We start from the raw sequence: 20562 nt of genomic DNA, 5'->3' as shown, positions 1-20562 counted from the left end.
CACCAGGTCACCTGCTTTGAATGTTGTCACTCGATTGAATGGGCATTATCAGTGGTCATCATCTTATAGATATAGGCCAGTAGGGGCCTACTGGTAGGCTAAGAAGGCTGTTATCATCTGTCTACATGGTTAATCAGCTATACTAATAGAGAAGACTCCAGATCTGATTTTACATTACTGTGTCAGTTGGGTTTAGAGTTAGGGTAGACGTTAATAAAATACAATTAATGGGAAATTTAATAAATAATATAAATAATTCTTGTTAACTTCCAGCCGCAGCAATATGTGATTTATATCTGATTAACCATGTGGATGGATGATAACCAGAAGGCACCTACTGGCCCATATCTATCAGCTGATAACCACTGATAATGCCCATGCAATCGAGTGATAACATTTGAATCGGCTGCCCAGGTAACACATTTACACATTTAGGCTTTTAACAGTGTTTGCGTATACATAACACTTTGAATATACAACATGTATTGCATGATATATATTTCATTTTATGTCTTTTAGTCACTATTCACTGATGTTAATATATAAACAAGCATGACTGGGACTTTTTTTCAAATTCCTTCTTTAGTGGTTCAAAAAAAACAACAAACAGAGTAAATGATGACTCATTTGTCATTTTTAGATGATTTCTCAAAAGTGTTTATATAGTCTTGCCAATGATTTACTGGACCACATTTGAAACTGCTTGAACTCTCTGTTGTGTTATTTGTGTTATGATTCTCTCTGTGAGGCAGTTGTTTTGTTCTTGTCGGTTCATTCTGAAGTCACAGCTGCGGTGCTGCTCTGTTGCAGTGTGTCTTGCGTCAAGTCCCTAGCAGGCAATGTATCGACCAGCCAAAAAGCCCTGTCAGAGCTTCCGGCAGTGTTTGAGGGGAACCTCATATGACCTCTGATGGCTAAATATTGTGATTCCAGCCTCTGTGTCATAGCTTTAAAAATGGTGCAATGTAACATCTCACTTCCCTGGATGAAAAACTGTTCTGAAGCGTGTTAGAGGTCACAGAATGGATGCAATGGTGCTACAGTAGTAATTTCTCGGTATAAAACGCTCCAGAGGGCCGATTGGTGGACAGGTGTCCAGTGAGGCATTTAATGGTATGGCACATTTCTTCACTCTCCAGCAGTTTTACTCTTGAATCGGGGCCCATATTAAGAATTGATAGCTTTAATCTGACTCTTCGGGTTTTGTCAGAGGGGAGTAACGGGATTTGAATTTTTTTAAACAGACAAATGAGGACAGATTTCATTTTCTAGTTCATTAAATTCTCAAACTCATTCCATCTATGTATTCAAATCCATATTTTTCTAATACACTATTAAAATGCAGTAGCAGTACAAATCGAAGAAACAAACAGAAAAAAAAGTCGATTAAGTTAACAAATGTAAGTAGATAGAATAAATCAATTAAGTTGTCCCAAAAAACCTCAAGAATTCTGTAGTTTCATCTCATTTTAAATAAGTAGCTTTAATAAGCAGCAAAAATGATTGCTTTGAGTGTAAACAACTGATGAACTGTGCACAAATGCATAAATCTGAGCTACTTCAAATGTTTAAAACTACTACTTTAATTTTTTACTGACATTTTCTCCTTCTTTTCCTTTACATAACTTTCATTAGGGGAATTCCTGCCCTTTGTTTTAAAGTGCAAATGTACACCTTTGCTGTTTCTCTCACCCTAAAGGGAAATGCTCTGACAGGTTATTACGTTCGTTTTTTCATAAGAAACAAATGTTCTTGGCACTGTGTAGGTCATATTTTTTAGAGGGCGCTTGCTTTAGCTTGGAGTAAACAGTGGATTGCATCTAACAGGTTTTAAAGAATAGTGCTGAAGTAATGTAATCAATGACAGATCATTTCTCATTTGTAAACTATCAAGCTTAATTGCTCATTTGTCTTTGTGGACATGTACTGTTGTTCTATTATTTGCCTCATTAGTTGAACAACATTTTCAAGACCTGCTTTGTGAATGTGATGATAGTTCAACTCACAACTTCAAATCTTAAATTATAAATTTTTAAATATTATATTATATTATATTATATTATATTATATTATATTATATTGTATTGTATTGTATTGTATTATACTATATTATATTATATTGTATTGTACTGTGCTGTACTGTACTGTACTGTATTATATTATATTATATTGTATTGTATTATATTATATTATATTGTATTGGACTGTACTGTACTGTATTATATTATATTATATTATATTATATTATATTATTATATTATATTATATTATATTATATTGTATTGTATTGGACTGTACTGTACTGTATTATATTATATTATATTATATTATATTATATTATATTATATTATATTATATTATATTATATTATATTATATTATATTATATTATGGGTGACATGGTGGCTCAGTGGTTAGCACTGTTGCCTCACAGCAAGAAGATCGCTGGTTCGGGTCCCAGCTTGGCCAGGTGCCATTTCTGTGTGCAGTTTGTATGTTCTCCCCATGTTGGCATGAGTTTCGTCCAGGTGCTCTGGTATTCCTCACAGTCCAAAGACATGTAGTATAGATGAATTAAATAAACTAAATTTGGTCATAGTGTATGTGTGGTAATGCAGCAGTGTATGTGGGTTTCCCAGTACTGGGTTGCGGCTGGAAGAGGATCAGCTGTATGAAAAATAATAGATAAGTTGGCGGTTCATTCCGCTTTGGCGACCTCTGATTGATAAAAATGAGTGAATGAATATTGTATTATATTTTATTACATTATTACAGTTGAAGTTAGAATTATTAGCCCCCTTGAAATATTATCCCCCATGTTTATTTTCCCCCCAATTTTCACATTTCTAAACATAATAGTTTTAATAACTCATTTCTAATAATTGATTTATTTGTTCTTTGCCATGATGACAGTAAATAATATTCTACTAGATATTTTCAAAAACACTTCTGTACAGCTTAAAGTGACATTCCGGTTCATTCCGCTAACTTATCCAGCATATGTTTTACACAGCGGATGCCCTTCCAGCTGCAACCCATTGCTGGAAAACATTTACACACATACACTATGGACAATTTAGCCTACCCAATTCACCTATACCACATGTCTTTGGACTTGTGGAGGAAACTGGAGCACCAGGAGAAAACCCACGCAAACACAGGGAGAACATGCAAACTCCATACAGAAACGCCAACTGACCCAGCCGAGGCTCGAACCAGCAAACTTCTTGCTGTGTGTTGAACATGCCCACTGCGCCACCATGCAGCCATATAAAAACAGTTGTGATTAATTTTTTTTAAGAATTATTAAATCTATTTATTGCACAATAAATGTAAACAAAACAATAAAAATAAAAGTTTAGTCTTAAATTTAACATATACTTGATTTTTTTTAAAAATCCATATGGTTTGCAGTTTTATCAAAGTAATAGACATGGGTATGGAATTGGGTTTTATATGTATTATGTGTTTTATATACCAAATAAGCAGGTTTATATGCATGATCAACAAATCAAATTTGTTTGAGTCTCATTTTTTTTTTTAATTCAAACAGGTTTATTGGCTAATAGGTTAAAATGACTTTGTTTAAGCCATTAACATTTAGTCGTTTAATAATAGATTCACAGTTTCACCAATTTAATATAAATCAAACTTCATTTAAATATCACCTTATTACAACCAGGAGGCTGCCCAAAGTGCTTTACAGTATTAAAAACTAAATGGTATTAAAAACAAGATAGTAAGAACAAAAGTGTCAATAAAACAATAAAACAGCATTTTGAGCTACCGAATATCAAAAGCAGGTCTAAATAAATAGGTTTTAAGTTTAGCTTTAAACAGTGCCACATTTGTGATGAAGTGAAGTTGTAAAGGGAGGGTATTCCACAGTTTTGGACCTGCCATTGAAAATGAATGATCACTCCATTGTTTATACCTGGATCTGGGGATTTCCATCAACAACTCACATAAATATGAAGGTGCAAGAACATTAACTGCATTACAAGTATTAATGTAATAATGTAAATTCTAAATTTAAATGTAAGCAAGATTAGATTTGGCTTTGAAGAATAAGCTAATATAAAAAAATTTTTTATAAGACCGACTCTCTTCTGAACTTTATTCTGAGATTTTACCTCATTTTTTATTTTTGGTCCCACTTTATATTGTTGCCCTAACTAATATGTACTTACATAGGAGTTAATAGTTTGTTACAATGTACTTATTGTGTAAATACATGTATTTACTGTGTACTTATGCTTGATTAAATACATGTAATTACATCTGTAATTAACTTTTGTAATTACATTTGTAAATACACTGTTGACCATCCCTTACACCTTAACCAACCCTTAAACCTACCCATACCACCAAACCTGTCCATAACCCAACCTCTATCCCAACTCAAAAGCACCACAAGTGTTCTCAAATACATTATAAACACAGTAAGTACATTGTATTTATTTTTTGATGTAAGTACATAGTAGTTAGGGACACTTAATATAAAGTGGGACCTTTTTTTTCTTTTCTTCTGAGTAATGTCTGATATTGTCACGTTCCCAAGGCTTTCTCTCTTTTTATCTCAATATCTCAGCCGTTCTCTATCTCTCCCACTCTTTCTCTCTATCTGTCTCTCTGTGTGTGATGGAGTGTAAGCTGTAAGACTTATGAGGTGGAGATAATGGCAGGTGAATCAGATGTGTGAAGGGCTCTGGGTCGTTGCTTTGATAGAGGCGTAAGCTCTTGCATACTGATACCAGTCAAGCTCTTAAACACACATACATGCACACATTTCCTCTTTTGCTCTGTTCTCATCCACACTCTTTTATATTCACATGACGGACCATCCCTGCAATGACAGAGGCCATAAACAGAAATGAGATAGAACCAACGGAGCAGAATGAGACAGAAATTTCTTGCTTTACTGCGGCTGTTTGACTTTGTGGCCATTTAAGGTGTAAAAAACAGTGTGAATTGTGTATGATAATTCAGTGCAGGGGAAAAAGGCCATGAACATTCAACATACAACCTCTTCATTCTGGCATTATTGGTAGGGGTGGTCCAGAAATTCCCTTCTAGCCTTCTATTAAACTATACGCGTATATCATTGAATATTGCTAGTGCAGCCTACAGTGCCTCAGACTGTCCCCATGCACCAATAACTGCTTAAAAATGGACTCTAAATTCACTTACACCGGCTTTCATGTCCCTCGTGTCTCTTTTTACCTCAGAAATGTTCATCAGAGATAAAAAAGAAGCTGTTGTTTTCTTAAAAACTGTTGCACGTCTTCAAAATATTCCCAATGGTTCTTAAGAGGCACTCAGAGACTACCAGTATTCCTGATGCTGTGTGTGAACTGAACTGATTGTTTGCTGGAGATCATACAATTTGTGTAAGGATTTTTGTCCTTGACTCAAGTTTTGCCTTTTCATGCTGAATAGAGTATGCTTGGACATTGTGGACTAGGCTTTGCATTGGAAAAATTTTTTTGACTGTGGTTTTATTCTCTGTTCACATTCGTTGGGTTTGGTTTAATTAAAACAAACTCAGGTATAATTCATCTGAAAGTGCGGCATATTTGAATAAGTGGGAATGCTGTTTTGTGTTCACATCTAATCTCACCCAGTATGCATTGTGTGTGTGTGTGTGTGTGTGTGTGCATGTGTGTTCTGTTAATTTCTAGAAGAATTAATGACTAGTTGGTTTTTAGAATATTGTTATAGATGTCTAATAGATTTTCACTTACAGCCCTAGTTTAGTCTTGTTTTAGCCAAGACGTCAATGTTTTGATGTCTATTAGACATCTTTTAAACACAAAAAATGGATGCTGGACAGTGGACAGAACTGGTTGGTCTTGGTTTCTGAACAGACTCTGAATGCAATATGCACCAAAGACATCTAAATACACTATGCTCTGTGCACTATGCATACTAGCACAAATACATTATAAGGGTTTTGAAAGGTTTTATTGTCATCCAGCATCACAGTCTAGAAGCACCTGCAATAGTTGAGTGCATGAATTGTCCAACATTCAGCACTAAGTGCCTTATTGGGTATTTATGATACACTTTTTGTAATTATAGTGTAAACACATTAAATATATAAATATATATGTACTAAAAATCCATCCACCCATCTATCCATTCATGTCCATCCATGCATCCAATCCTATTAAATACATCTACCATCCCCTCCAATCAAATCCAATCAAATCCATCCATTCATACATCCATTTATCAAAATGCTTTGTTGCCTTATCCATTCATCCATCCATTTATCCATCCATTTATCCATCCATTTATCCATCCATCCAACCATCCATCCATCCATCCATCCATCCATCCATCCATCCATCTCATCCCATCCCATCCCATCCAATCCAATCTAATACATGCATCTGTTCATCCATCCATCCATCCATCCATCCATCCATCCATCCATCCATCCATCCATCCATCCATCCATCCATCCATCCATCCATCTCTCTTCTTGAATCGTAGTTCATGCACTAATGCACCAAACTAAATTGTCTCTTAAGTTTCAGACCCCCCTCTTGGTGTTTACCTTTGCTTGAGCCAATGTGCTGTTTCATTGTTCTCTGAGAGGCAACACCTCATCCTCATTTCACACTTTTTCCCATGCAGACATTATAGCTGCATTTATCTTCAGCTTAATTGTCTTTGCCGTCTGAAAACACAAGCGTACGTCATTTGGATGGTCTTTTTAACCAGACTGGGAATGAGAGGTGTGGGAGGGTAATTTGGGTCAGAAAGGTGATTTAGAGTTGTAATTATGTCAACTCTTTTTAAAGCTCCTTTGTTTGTTTTCTGTAGCCAGACATCATTAACGCTGATTTTTATGTAGTTCTCGTCTGAGCAGGGAAGCATCTTCTGTCAGAGTGAGTCATTATGTTATGGATCTGATAAAATCATTGGCCTTTTTGTTGTTTTTTTGTGTTGGTGCATTGAATGATGGATGTATTGAGACGGACTCTTCATTAGCACTGAACAAAAACGTCTTTCTGTACAGCTCAGAGATAAGAGGCTGCCAGTCATCCTGCACGTGGAAATCAGTCTCAGTCAGCGCAAAGTACAGTCTTTATCCTCAGCTCCCTTCCTTCTGGTGAAAACCGCATAATGTAGATTGATTCAGTGGTAATTTCCTGGATGTTTTATGGAAATTGTAGCATTTTCAGTCACATTTAGTTGATATTTTTTGTTTCTTTTAGGAAATTCACGCACAAGTACACATCCTCCTTTACATTCAACAAAAGCAGCCACAGACTTTCTGCAAGAGGTCATTTGATGGGACACCGCTGAAGTATTACCTGTGTGAGTAAAAAGATATTGTGAGGGAAAAGCCATTTCCATTGAATTCAGGGTGGATAATGAAAAGCAGTTTGCACAATCTAATTACAAGTATAAAACAATGTGCCCTAAAACCACATTACACAAAGAGCACAAATCCCTTTGAATCAAGCAAGTGATAAATCATCATGCTCTTTTTTTTCAAAGAAAAGATTTATACAAGTGTGCATTGTCCTTGGATGTTTTATATTATGTATCTAAAGAACAACTGTGTGTGTGTGTGTGTGTGTGTGTGTGTGTGTGTGCGCGCAGTGAAATGTCCTTTAGTGCTTGACTAAAACAATTTTTGCATTATTCTATGAGATTACTGATGTCAAATGTTTAATTTTAACTAAAATGTTGGGAATTTTTAAAATAGAGTATCACTGTTTAATGTTTTTCAGACATGTTTAGGTTAATTTTAAGGCAACAATACCAATGTTTAAAGTTAGGAAGATTTAAAGGGCACCTATTTTACCCTTTTGTAACAAGATGTAAGATAAGTCTTCGGTGTCTCCAGAATGTGTCTGTAAAGTTTCAGCTCAAAATTCCCATCAGATTATTTATCATAGCCTTCAGAATCTGCCAGTTTTGGTGTGTGAGTACATTGTAGCTGTTTTTGTAGCCTGTGGCTTTAAATGCAAATGAGCTGCTTCTCCCCACCCACCGTTCTCACATGTTACATCAGATAAACAGCACAGTGACAGAGACAGACTCGGATGAAGCTAAAATACAGCTCATTAGTCAGAAATGCCAAGTAAGTTTATTAATGTATTTGTGGTGTTTATTCAAGCCTTTCTGAAATGATGAGTCTCACACAAATAGTGGGGATTGTAGCGGTTAAGAAATACATAGCGATTTTAGGGATAGGGATTTGGGTCCTATTTTATAGTCAGGAAATTTTGAAAAAGAGACTTGTTGGGTTTATATATCTTATATTGGGTTTAAATATCTTATTGCGATTTAATTACTATTTTCTAGGGGTGGTCCAACATGAAGATAAATAAAATAGATTGCAATCAAATAATTTAATGAGTTGCAAGATTTGAAATATAACAGTTTTATTCTTTATTTACATTATTATTTAATTTTGAAAAAGCATACATGTTATTATTTCTCCCCAACATTATGCATTTATTTTGGTTTGTCTCAGTCTGAATAGAGTCATAGTAGAGATACATTTACTAGAATGGTTTCTTTCATTATCATTGCCTATCATTCTTAGTTCTTTAGGTAGGTAACATTACCATTATAATAACTGTGGCTTCATTCAACAAGACAAGATATTAAAAATATTCTCTCAGAATTCTCTCTCATTTTGCATTTGAACAATCCTCCTTTAATGACTTGTGCTCTGAAATTTGAACTATGAGAAAAACATACCCAGTTTTTATAAGCAGAGAGTTGAACGAGATTAGGCCATCATCTAATACAGCCGAGTAAATGAAACCGCTCTTCTAAAAACTCAGATAGGACAGATTCTTTCCTGTCACATAGATAAAGATGAGGAGAACATCCTGAGCTCAAGGTCTATTGAAGTTCATGACCATCCACCAAATATCGTCTGCTTAAGTATCTGAAGCACTTCTCTTGAAGCATTTCTGTCATTTTATAATACTTAGTAAAATGTTTGCACATTTGGTGTACACTGAGATTGACCAAATAGCCAGTCTTTTTATGGTCACAGGGCTTTACCAAGTCAAAGTTGAGGCCCTTAAATTAATTAAATTTATATATTTAAAAAATGTATATATATTTAAATCTATATCACAATGTTTGTCTCATCTGTAGCTGTAGCTGATCGTAAAAAAAACAAAAAAAAAAACACAGAAGTTATTTTGAAAAATGTTGGAAAACAGTAACCACTGACATCCATGGTACAGAAAACAAATATGGTAGTTAATGGCTTTCAAATCATTTAAATATGTAAGCAATATCATACGCGTAGCAGTGCGATATGGCTGTATATCAGCACGGGTGGGAGGCTACGAGTGTGATATTGCGTTTATACAACAGTTTAACAGCACAATCGTGTATTTAAATAAGAAAATCAAACACGGAGAGTCTAAAAACCCTTTTTTATTAGGAACTACTTTCTTCCGCCATTCATTCACATCTGCAGCTGAGGTCAAAACAGAAGAAGCCGTGTTACTGATTCACCAACGTCACTTAGAGCTAGTGTTTGAATGATTCTCTGTCTAAAGTGATGACAAAGCTGCTGATTTTTTTTAACTTTAAAATTGTAAGGCTGAACGTAACATGAAATACCATCCATCTAAAGAGATATCTTCTTACAGTGTTACAGTCTACAGTATTTCTCTTTTGTAATAGTGATATCACAATAATTAACCCCGAAAAAATCAGACTGCTGTTGTGTTTGCAATAAGGAAAAACGCTAAACATGTGCAGACTTTGCTTATTTCAATCTGCTAACACAACACACATTCCTGATGTGCGAGAAAATCGCTATAAATACAGCACTACAACATACTAAAGTGAGATATCATCTAACCTGCCAACATGTCTCTGAATACCCGAGTGACCAGGAGGAGGGGGTGTTCGAGGATGAATAACACTGTTGAGAACCGGGACAGGATGCAGCGGGGTTTTGGGCGGCAATCGGGTACTGTACCAAAGTTGGCTTCTCAGGGGTGTTTACAGACCATACCAAAGAGGGCGGTGGGTAAAATTACGGGAGTTTTTAGGAAGAAATAAAACTGGATGTTTGCGGGAGACTGGTCTAAAATATGGGATAATCCCATGAAAAACAGAAGTGTTGGCAGGTATTGCTTACCAGTTTAATAATAATTTAATATGCTATCCGCTTGTTAAGTGGTGACGTGTTTGTGACGTATGTAATACTGTTTCCAGGTCCAAGCTGCCATTCGAGTGGAGAAATCATTCGTTTATGATCACGTTTTATTCCTATCACACATTAAAGTTAATTTTACATAAAATCATAGTGTACACAATCTCTGGGCTTGCTGCATAACAAATACCAAAAATGTTACAATTTATAAAAAATTAATCACTTTCTGGCCATCGGATATTAGGCATGGACATATATACTGCCATCGTGATTTTTGAAAGCATTAAATCACTTTGTAAACGTTTATTATTGCCATTTCTAAAGTTGCCATTTCAGTTGAATAGAGCGCTTGGACCCGGAACCCGCTTCGGGTGATGTCACACTTAACAAGCGGATAGTTAGAAATCAGACTGTTATCAGCTTGTAAGCGTAAGAGCTTGGCTGCGTTCGAAACCGCCTACTACTCAGTAGGTACTGCATTTGAATTTAAATGTACTACTCGGCCGTTAGAAAGTTTGCTCTATACAGTATGAATGTGAAAAGTATGAATGGAATTCGGACGTACTACATCCGCCATTTTGTCATGGTCACGTGACCTACCTGCGTCAGTTGCGTCGCCTCACTTCCATTTATGAATTCTCTCACGGGGCATTATGGGATAGCGCAGCGTGCATGGGATGCAACTTCAGAATCTCGTCGGAAGTAGTAAGTTATCCGGGTACATCTCGGCTACTGATTTTCGAATTCTATGAATTCGGACATACTACTCGGCTCGCATGCTAATTTTAGCGTACTATATAGTATGGAAGTATGCAGTTTCAGACGCAGCCCATATTATGCGGTTTTGTCGCCATCTTGTGGATAGAAAGCGTCAACCGACTTTTATCTAATCTATGGCCGTCGACGAGATCTCTCAGAAACTGTAAATATTTTAAAATAGAAAATATTCTTGCAAATAAACTGCATTGTTGCAATCTAAACAACTACATTCTCGACTAAAAATGTCAAAATTATAGACATTATAGACTTTATAAACCACCCCCCCCCACCCCCCCCCCCCCAAAAAAAAAAAAAAACAAACAAAAACAAAACAGGGACAAAACATGAGCAGTTTATGGAAATTGCATAAATAATTAGGGACAAACCGATACCACTTTTTTACACACCAATACGAGGATTTTAATTTGTGTACTTGCCAATACCAAGTAGCAATTCCGATACTTCTTAGATCTGGTTTCAATGAAAGTGCAATTAATTTGAAAGGAGGTTTTATGTTTTGCTTGTAGCAAAGATGAACACCACAATCTTTAACAAAAGAGTATTCCAAGTCAAAAATATGCACACGTTGTTGATAATACTATAAATCGATACACCTTATTAAGCTTATTACCGATTAAGCATGGACATTTAAAGGATAAGTTATCTTTGTGCTGTACATATTGCACGTTTTAATTTATTCTTCAGTAGCCATATATATATATATATATAGATTCATTAATAATGTATTTTATAAACGCATTGTTTATAATGACTTAGCTATTAATATTCATTAACACATTAAATATTAAAGCCAGGTATTGCAACAAATCACATCTACGTAGTAAAATGCCATTGAGTGGTATCAGTGTGTGGTATTTGTATTTTATCTATGATACGAGTATGAGTATTTTAATCAAATATCGACCCGATACTTGTATTAGTATCGATGCATTCCTACAAATAATGATTCCTGCTTTTGCATAAATCACAGCACATAATTACAGGCCTACACAGGCCCTTTTCCTGAAGACTTATTTAACCTGTGGCCTGTTTTAAGAGTACACGTCATAGAACAGCTTAGAAAATCTCAGTGCATTAAGCCTGATTAAGTCATTAACTTAAGCCTAGATATGTTCTGAGATAATTCCTCCAAAATCTTTATAGTTGTTATTAGTTCATTGGCCTCTCAATGGGCGCTGTGTGATTGCTAGATGAGATTTTACAGCGTTTTTGAGCTCTTCGGTCCTGCAGGGTCAATTAGAAGGGCTTTGAGCAGCTCGAGTGAACATTGCAGGCTGTAAATGTGACAGATATGGCGCCTCTGTGCTACACACTATTAAAGGGAGGGAGAGAAGGTTTGCTATTTGCTCCCCTCATTAAGATTAGAGAGGTAATCTTACGTATATACGTGACCAGAACAGATAAATCTGTGGGAAACGGTCTCACGCTCGGACCCATGAGCCTAATCACAGCCTTCTACTTCACTGAAAATTCATTTTGTCAGCTTACCAGTTATTAGTCATAGATTTCAGCTCTCCACACAAGGTTTTGTGTAAGACACTGGTGATGGTGATGTATTTAAAACTGCAGTGATTAAAGACATTTTCCTATAGTATTTCCTACAATATAGTGCAAAGAATTCTGTTTTAATGTGTAGATTTTTGTAAAGGGTACAAAGATGTCCCAGTACTTAGAAAGTGATATGGGTGTATGGTAATTAATCAGTTATTTAAAAGATAATTCACTCACTCACTCACTCACTTTTTCCTTGAATTTTTACGTGGTCGCCACTGTGAAACGAACTACCATATAATAAATGAAATAATTAATATAATTACATAAAAAATGCGTAAATAATCAAGCAAGAATAAAAACAAATGATGTAAAAATTCAAAACAAACACTAATATGCTTTAATAAAACTTCAATATTTAATACAAATAATTAAATAAATCTTGTATAAAATGTACAAATCTTTATAAATTTATACAGTGCTTAATGTGTACACCTCTTTTGAAAATGAATATTTTTCATCCATTTCTCTTTGATATATATAGCAAATATATATACATAAATAAATAAATAAATATATATATATATATATATATATATATATATATATATATATATACATATATATATATATATATATATATATATATATATATATATATATATATATATATATATATATATATATATATATATATATGAACTGCACTGCAAATTGTTTTAATTGCAGATTTTGTGAATACATCTGCGTTTTGTACTTACCTTATTAGCATTATTCTCTTAATGAATTGGCCACTAAAGCAGTGCACAAAGTGAATACAAATCAATGGTGCAATTTATTCTTGGTGAGTTTCCAGCTGAGGTTACCCAAAGGTGAGCATTATTTTAGCTTAGTTTTAAATAGTCTAATTCCTTTATACTAACAATTTGACTTGTTTGTGCAACAAGCCTGCATAAAGATTTGCTGATTCAGTTTTGAGTATCAGACGCAGGGCTCTTTAGTTACAGAAGTGTTGCGAGGAGCTCTTGGATGCAGAGCGGCAGGGTGGATTGATTATAGCTCTGCACTGCTGCTAATGAAACATTATAGATTTTCAATGGTCCGCTTGAAAAGCGCTCAGAGAACAATGTTGAGAATTAAGAGCCAGACTCATCCAGGAGCTAAGTATCCTATTTTATAAAATGCAAATGTGTTCTAATTTATAAATAATTATATTTACAATGAATTACATATGTATTTTTACACATTGACATAGTTTCATTTGAAGTGATTATTAAATGCATTTAAAAAAATATAATTTATTCTCTGAAGTCTAAATATATAAGATTTTTAGATTTTTAGGCATAGTAGAAAGACTGTTCACATTGATTACAATAAAACTGCTTTAGACTAAAGAGGAAGTTTTGAGTTCAGCAGCTTATAGATGTTGTTGTATTTGTAAAAATATAAGGGGAATATTTGGTTTCTTAATTTATAGCTTATTTTTGTAATCTGTAATTTTGTTGTCTTACAGGAGTAACTGTATGCATTAATAGTAAAAATAAGTCTATAAACACACACTACTTTGTAGTATATAACTCACTTCTTTACTAAATTTACTTGATTTGGGTGTATTTAGAAAAAGTTGGCAAAAAATTCTATAAGCCAACCTGCCAATTTTGGACCTACTGTATATGTTACTTCATATAAATTGTTGAAAAAAAGTACTTGAGGATGAATCACATCTGCTAGTAATCAAAAGTGATGTTTACATGCTCCTATTTTATGCGCATTTTGGATATGCGCATAAAATAATCGGTTGATGGAAGCAGCAAGATGCACATCAATTTTGAAAATGAGCATAAAAAACGTATGCGCATAACTGAGTAAGGTAAACTTTTTATTCGATAAGAAAAGATACGCATAAACTACGATGGCAACACTTTTACTGAACAAATTCCTGTATGTGCATTAAAAAAGTTATTGTGTTCCGAGGTCATTTATTAAATGAAGAAAAGACTCACGCAGCTTCTCTTACCACAGCAAATTATGTTTTTACTTTTGATACATGGCGCTGGTTAATCAGGAAGTGGCTATTTTGTTCTCTTTGCCTTATTGGATGGACACATTGCAACATTTCAGTTTTGCGCATAAATTTAATTCACATTTTTGGATAGAAACATAGCTATATATATGATATTGTTTTTTTTGTTTAATACCAGTCATGTTTTCAAGCTATGGATCAATCAGTTTAATTTTGTTTTTAATGATTTACTTTATGAAACCTTTACAGGCTGAGAAACTGCCAGAATATCTGCCAAAAGCAGGTGATTTGGGTTTGTCATTGCTTGCTTAACAAGGTAACAAAACAAGTGCAGATGCCCTCGCTGGTTATGTATGCCAGAGACTCAAGTGCTCAGAAGGAGATTGAACACAGTGCTTTTTCCTTTCAGTAAACAATTCAACTTTATGGAAGTTTGAATTCATTCTTCATTTGACAGATGCAAACAGAGAACTGTAAGGAGAGCTGGAACTAGAAAGTGTGCACTGATCCAAAGAATCCAGCATGCATCAATCAGTCAGCTGGCAATGCTTTATTATCAGCTCAATAATATCTTACTCTTAATTGTTTATACAGACAATTACACTTTTGGAAGTCCAGTTGCTTATCTGCTTTAATGTGTTTCCATAAAAATGTGGTTTGGTTTGATAGCCTCTTTCTAGAAATTAAGTTATTTCACAGATTTGTTACTTGCTTGTACATTATGTGAGAGGTGGCAGGTGGCAGGTTGCAAAAAATGCAAGAGAGCATTTGATAAAATTTTTTTTGACTTTGTGTGTTGCATAATGAGTCAGTCAATAATTGCGATCAGATTTCCAAATATAGCACATACAGAACATTAGCATACACTCACCGGCCACTTTATTAGGTACACTTATCCAACTGCTTGTTAACGCAAATTCCTAATCAGCCAATTACATGCCAGCAACTCAATGCATTTGGGCATGTAGACATGGTTAAGACAAACTGCTGCAGTTCAAACCGAGCATCAGATTGGGGAAGAAAGCTGATTTAAGTGACTTTGAACTCGCATGATTATTGGTGCCAGACAGGCTAATCTGAGCATTTCAAAAACTGTGATTTTCACAAAAATATGAAAAAGAAAAAATATCCAGTGAGCGGCAGTTCTGTGGGCAAAAGTGCCTTGCTGATGTCAGAGGTCAGAAGAGAATGGCCAGACTGGTTCGAGCTGATACAAAAGCAGCAGTAACTCAAAAAACCACTCGTTACAACTGAGCCGACAAATCTGCAACTGCGTGATGCTATCATGTCAATATGGACCAAAATCTCTGAGAAATATTTCCAGTAACTTGTTGAACCTACACCATGAAGAATCAAGGCAGTTCTGAAGGCAAAAGGAGATTCAATGCGGTACTAGTAAAGTGTACCTAATAAATTGGCCAGTGAGTGTATAAATGATGTGTAAAGTAATAGAAATTTCCTTTAAAAAAAACAAAATACTGCGATTATTTAAATCAGGCAATCTTCTGGTAAAACATTTCAATTTTAATTTAGTCAAAGTTTTATCTTTGTTCTGTCCTCTTCCTCCCCTTCTTGTCACTTTATTCACAGTTCTTCAAAAAGCATATTCATGTACAGCCTCTACATGAGCCAACAGCTGTGACTTAATCGATTTTTCATGCACACCAAAGGACAGTTGGGTTAAGCTGCTAATGTACTCTGTGGCCGGAGTGTGATGGCATTTCGGCAAGTTTTGGAGTACAAAGTTTATCAATCAATTTAGGTTCACTCAAATTCTCCAGCGAAAAGATTACGCTTAAAGCTCATCAGAAAAAAGTTATGCATTTTATCTGTATGATATAAACTTCTTGTCTATATCATCATTCCTGATGAAGAAGAATATACGCTGATGAGATATGATTTTATAACAGGTTAAATATTAAGGTGAAGGTAGATTCGATTGGAAGCAAACAGTCAGTTCTCAGAACCAACATGTCTGGATGCCGGAATAAAAAATTGAGCCACTTTAATCAAAGCCACAATTTTAAGTAGATGCAACTGAGTGGACGTATCTCTGAAACAGCCACACATTGTGGACAGTGGTCCGAGGAGGACTAAACCTCAAACCGGTGACAGGATGTTGGGCTCTGAAAGCTCATCGATCCACAAGGGCAACCAAGGCTACCCTGTCTGGTCCAAGCCAACAGAAGCTCTACAGTGGCACAAATCACATCAAATTTTAATGATTGTTGTAGAAGAAATGTGGCACAACACAGAGTGTATTTCGACTTTTCTGCCTACGGAGCTGTGCAGATGAAGAGCAAACAGATTGGCTGTGATGACCCTTGTCCACTGTCAAATTTGCATGATATGGACACATGTGGCATTAGAACTGGACCTTGGAGCATTGGAAGAAGTTGTCTTGTCCAACGAGTGCCATTTTGTTTTTTTTATTTTGCAATCACATAAAGAGCAGTTTTTGTACCTGTACTTACCTGTATTGATGGCACTGGTATTCTTTATGGGACAATGACTGGTGGACACAGTGTGTGTTGCTGCTTATCTAAGCATTGTTCACTCCTTCATGACAACAGATTTCATTGGGGTAAGTGGCCTTTTTACCAGGATCTAGCACCCTGCACAGATTTTTTCAAGAATGGTTTAAAGAACATGATGAAGAGTTTAAGGTTTGTCCTGGCCTCTAAATCTCATTTAAACTAAGCATCTGATGTGCTGAACCAACAAGTCTGGTCCATTGTGCCTCGTAATCTGTATAGCACTTGGAGAATCTGCTGCTACCATCTATGGTTCCATATATATCAAGGCACACTGGGACCTGCAGCTTTACCAAGATCCACTTGAAGGATATCACCATGCTCAAGGCCACTGATAGGCCAGTTATCTACTGCTGGCTAAACTGCTGTTTGGCTTATTCATTTATTTGGACAGTGAAGAATTGATCTCGAGAGTGAGACTGGAATATTACAAGAATTTTTTTCTCTGTTTCTGCCAAATGACGGACTTTGAGTTCCTTGTCTCCTTTGGCTGACTCAGTTGAGGTCTGCGGGGAAAAGGAAATTAAAAAAAAAATTTATTTAAAAAAAATATTTAAACCAAAAATATATTAATCAATTTGTTTCCTTTGTATGATACAATATAGTAACCAAACATACTACTTCTTTCGTACTGTGTTGCATATTTCTTAGAAGGAACTGCTGACAAGAGGGAAATAGCAGAATAATAATAAATATAGTGTGGAGATATGCTCCACAATTCTGTCTAACAAGAAGTCTAGACATGTCACAAGAAGCTGGTTGCTTGTAGAACTTGGGAAATATATTAAAGATGCACTTAATTGGTATGCAGTGAAGGGTTGTTGAAGAGGAAGTATGTTTGGGTGCAACAGCCAAAGGACTGCAGAATGACTGGTAACTGACGTTACATCGAAACTCCACCTGTTAATATCAGTTGTGTATAGATGCTGGAGTCAGGTAGATGTAAATTTGTTGCGAACCTCCTGAATGTAATTCTTGTATTGCATTGGGGCGCCGTAACCCAGAGCTCTGTCCTCTAAATATTTATTTGTATCTAATAAATTGATAATATTTTTGGCGTTGAAGAAACCCCCTCCCCTGCTTTTTTTTGATTGAACACACATGGGATTGGCTAGATATTCTAACAGTTTTTAGAGCAGCTCTACTGTTGAAAAAGTATGCTGTAATAAACTTATTTCACATTGATGATTTTTTCCTTGATTCTGTAAAGTTGCTTTGACACAATCTGTATTTTATTAAGTGCTATAGAAATAACAGTGAATTTATTTGACCTGCCAGTACATGCCCATGGCAGCATTTGAAAGACCAACAGTACACATTATAGTTGGTGGTCATCATGTTTTCTTTAACTTGAACAAACGTAGACATTTCACATAGTTTATTAGAGAAAATTAGATAAAAAGATGAATACCTGCATAAAAAATAGTGTCCAGAATTTCCTTAAAGGTCCTTGAAGTGCTTTGAAATGTTATTCAATGTTTGATGTAATCTCAACTCAAAAATGAAGAGCGGGTGGGACATAGAGTAGCCCCTTTATAAAAAACAGCCAAAAGTGTTGTGTTTTATCATAGCTCTGTGCATCGAATGAAAAGAAAGGAGAAGTGTCTTGAAGGGGGCGGGACATGTCAAATACTAGAGAGCATCGGATTGGACAAGAATTGATGAGAAACGGAAGTATTAGGTGACACAAAAAACGTTGATCCATTTAAGCAGTTGATGTTTATATAAATGTTTATATCAGTTTTATATCATCTAAACGTAAATTTTGTCACTGTTTTGGAGCACACCAGCTTATAGATAGTCTTAAAACTAACATACTGGTTCTAACATAAAAAACTTTATTTTTGATTTTTTAGGAGACCTTTAATGATAGAAAAAGCCAGAGGAGCAACGTGATGGTGAGTAAATGTCAGATCTGCTATCTTTGGGTGAATGGTTAATTTAATACTGAGTGATTTACAGTACATCCTGGTTCGGAAACGTACATTAATCAGTCATGAAATAATACATTTCATAATTTAGGCTGATCTCAAGAGCTTGACTTGTAATGTTATGTGGAAATCCAGACCTGGTATGCTTTTACTGAGCATTTAGTATAATTTCCCTGGGGTATGAGATGGCATGAAAAGTTATTAACTGCATTCATGACACATTTATGGCACATATTTGAAGGTCTTTTCTATGGTCAGGGGTACATATTCAGGGGAATGTTCAATGGACAACACTAATTCACCTATTAATGGAGTAATTTATTATACTTTGGCAAGTTTAAGACATTTAAGCTATGGTAAAGGCTAAGGGCGATGGGTGGGTTAGGACACAGTGTCCCTAAGATAAATTGATAGATGGATCTAGAGTAGTGCTGGAATTTTTAACAAAAGGGCAGAGCAGCTATCATCTGTCTTTTATAATCACTGTGCATAGCAGAAATGCCTATTAGTGTACAGTACATCCATATCCAGCTCTTAGGATGCCCCAGGCTTTAAACGCACACCATAGCACCAGCTCTCAGCCTCCTCAATACCAGCAACTGAACACATTTGGCAAAGGGAATAATTGGTTTTTAGTTTGATTGAGTTTGACAGAAATGGCGTCCAGTTTTTAATCAAGTTAACTATGACATTCTGATCACTGATGTACAAGTAATTTTGTTGTTTTTAAATTAAAAATAGTCGCAGGTTTGATTGATCTGTTAATGCGAATCACTTGAATAATTATGAACAATCTTGGCCTTCACAAAAAAAAACAAAAAAAAAAACACCAAGATCTCTAAAATGGTGGGTATTAGTTCACTTTGAGTGCATATATAAAGTGCAGACATGTATAGGAGATTTTTGGAGGGGATTAAGTTGTATTTACTGGATACCTGAGTATAGTAGACAGCTGCTGGCTTCTTGCTCCTGTACCATTTATTAGCATGCTGTACAGCACTCTTCGGCCCTTACTGATGCCTCATTGGGTTTCAAGCATCCTCAAAAGAACATTGGACTCTGTTCGAGGAATGTCTTGTTTTTGCTTCTGTTTCTGGTGTTTTGTCTTCCCTTATTAAATGGCCCTTAAAGAAGAAAATGTTGCATCTGATATGGTCTATTACATCAGTCAACTTTGGCTTTTCTTGGAGACATCAACAAATTATTTGAAACTATTTTTATTTTGGCATGTTTGCTTTACATCTTTGTCAGAAAGGAGATAATTTGGCCTACAGCTTTTTTTCAGTGTGTATTGAAAATGATGTTGGAAGAATTAAAAAGTGTCCAAAAAAAGTGTTTCTAGAGAACTGTTGAGTAGACTAATGCATATGATGTTGAAGTTTAAATTGTTGCTTACCTGCATAATTAGCATTAAATAATTTTAATCCAGGCTCATTTCGAAAACATACCTCTATATACATTTCTGTAAGGCAACAAATACGTCCCAGGAGCGACGTTTTTTTGCAGTTTTTATTTTTGCGAATGTACCAGAGGCCGAGGCTTTTTGAAATCTCAAATTTCTCTTGCGAGTGCCATTCGCCCCTTCTGTTCTCATGTAAATCCACCAGAGGCTGCAGTTGACTGACTGACTAAATTACTGACTGACCGATCG

At 35.3% G+C, this 20562-nt stretch overlaps 1 protein-coding gene across 18 annotated transcripts in view; it reads left to right on the top strand.

Moving 5' to 3' along the window:
• The window catches only part of LOC147834236 (uncharacterized), a 78208-nt gene that overhangs the window by 34192 nt on the left and 23454 nt on the right, over positions 1 to 20562 (top strand). For 7 of the 18 annotated variants that reach the window (XR_015506116.1, XR_015506114.1, XR_015506115.1 and 4 more), the window contains exons 6-7: positions 7226 to 7328; positions 18837 to 18878. The exons of 2 other annotated variants lie outside the window; for them this stretch is intronic. Coding sequence is in view for 1 of the 16 variants with exons in the window: in XM_087279539.1 (XP_087135665.1) it covers positions 18876 to 18878 (3 nt within the window). In the remaining 15 variants the exon portion in view is untranslated. Of the gene's footprint in view, positions 1 to 7026; positions 7087 to 7225; positions 7329 to 18836; positions 18879 to 20562 lie in introns of those variants that run through there. 9 more of the 18 variants (XR_015506118.1, XR_015506122.1, XM_087279542.1 and 6 more) reach the window with 4 other exon arrangements.

The sequence above is a fragment of the Danio rerio genome, chromosome 13 (genome assembly GCF_052040795.2).
Source record: "Danio rerio strain M-AB ecotype USA chromosome 13, GRCz13ab, whole genome shotgun sequence".
In the NCBI taxonomy this organism is placed as follows: Eukaryota; Metazoa; Chordata; class Actinopteri; order Cypriniformes; family Danionidae; genus Danio; species Danio rerio.
This window is presented reverse-complemented; position numbering and strand designations above follow the sequence as displayed.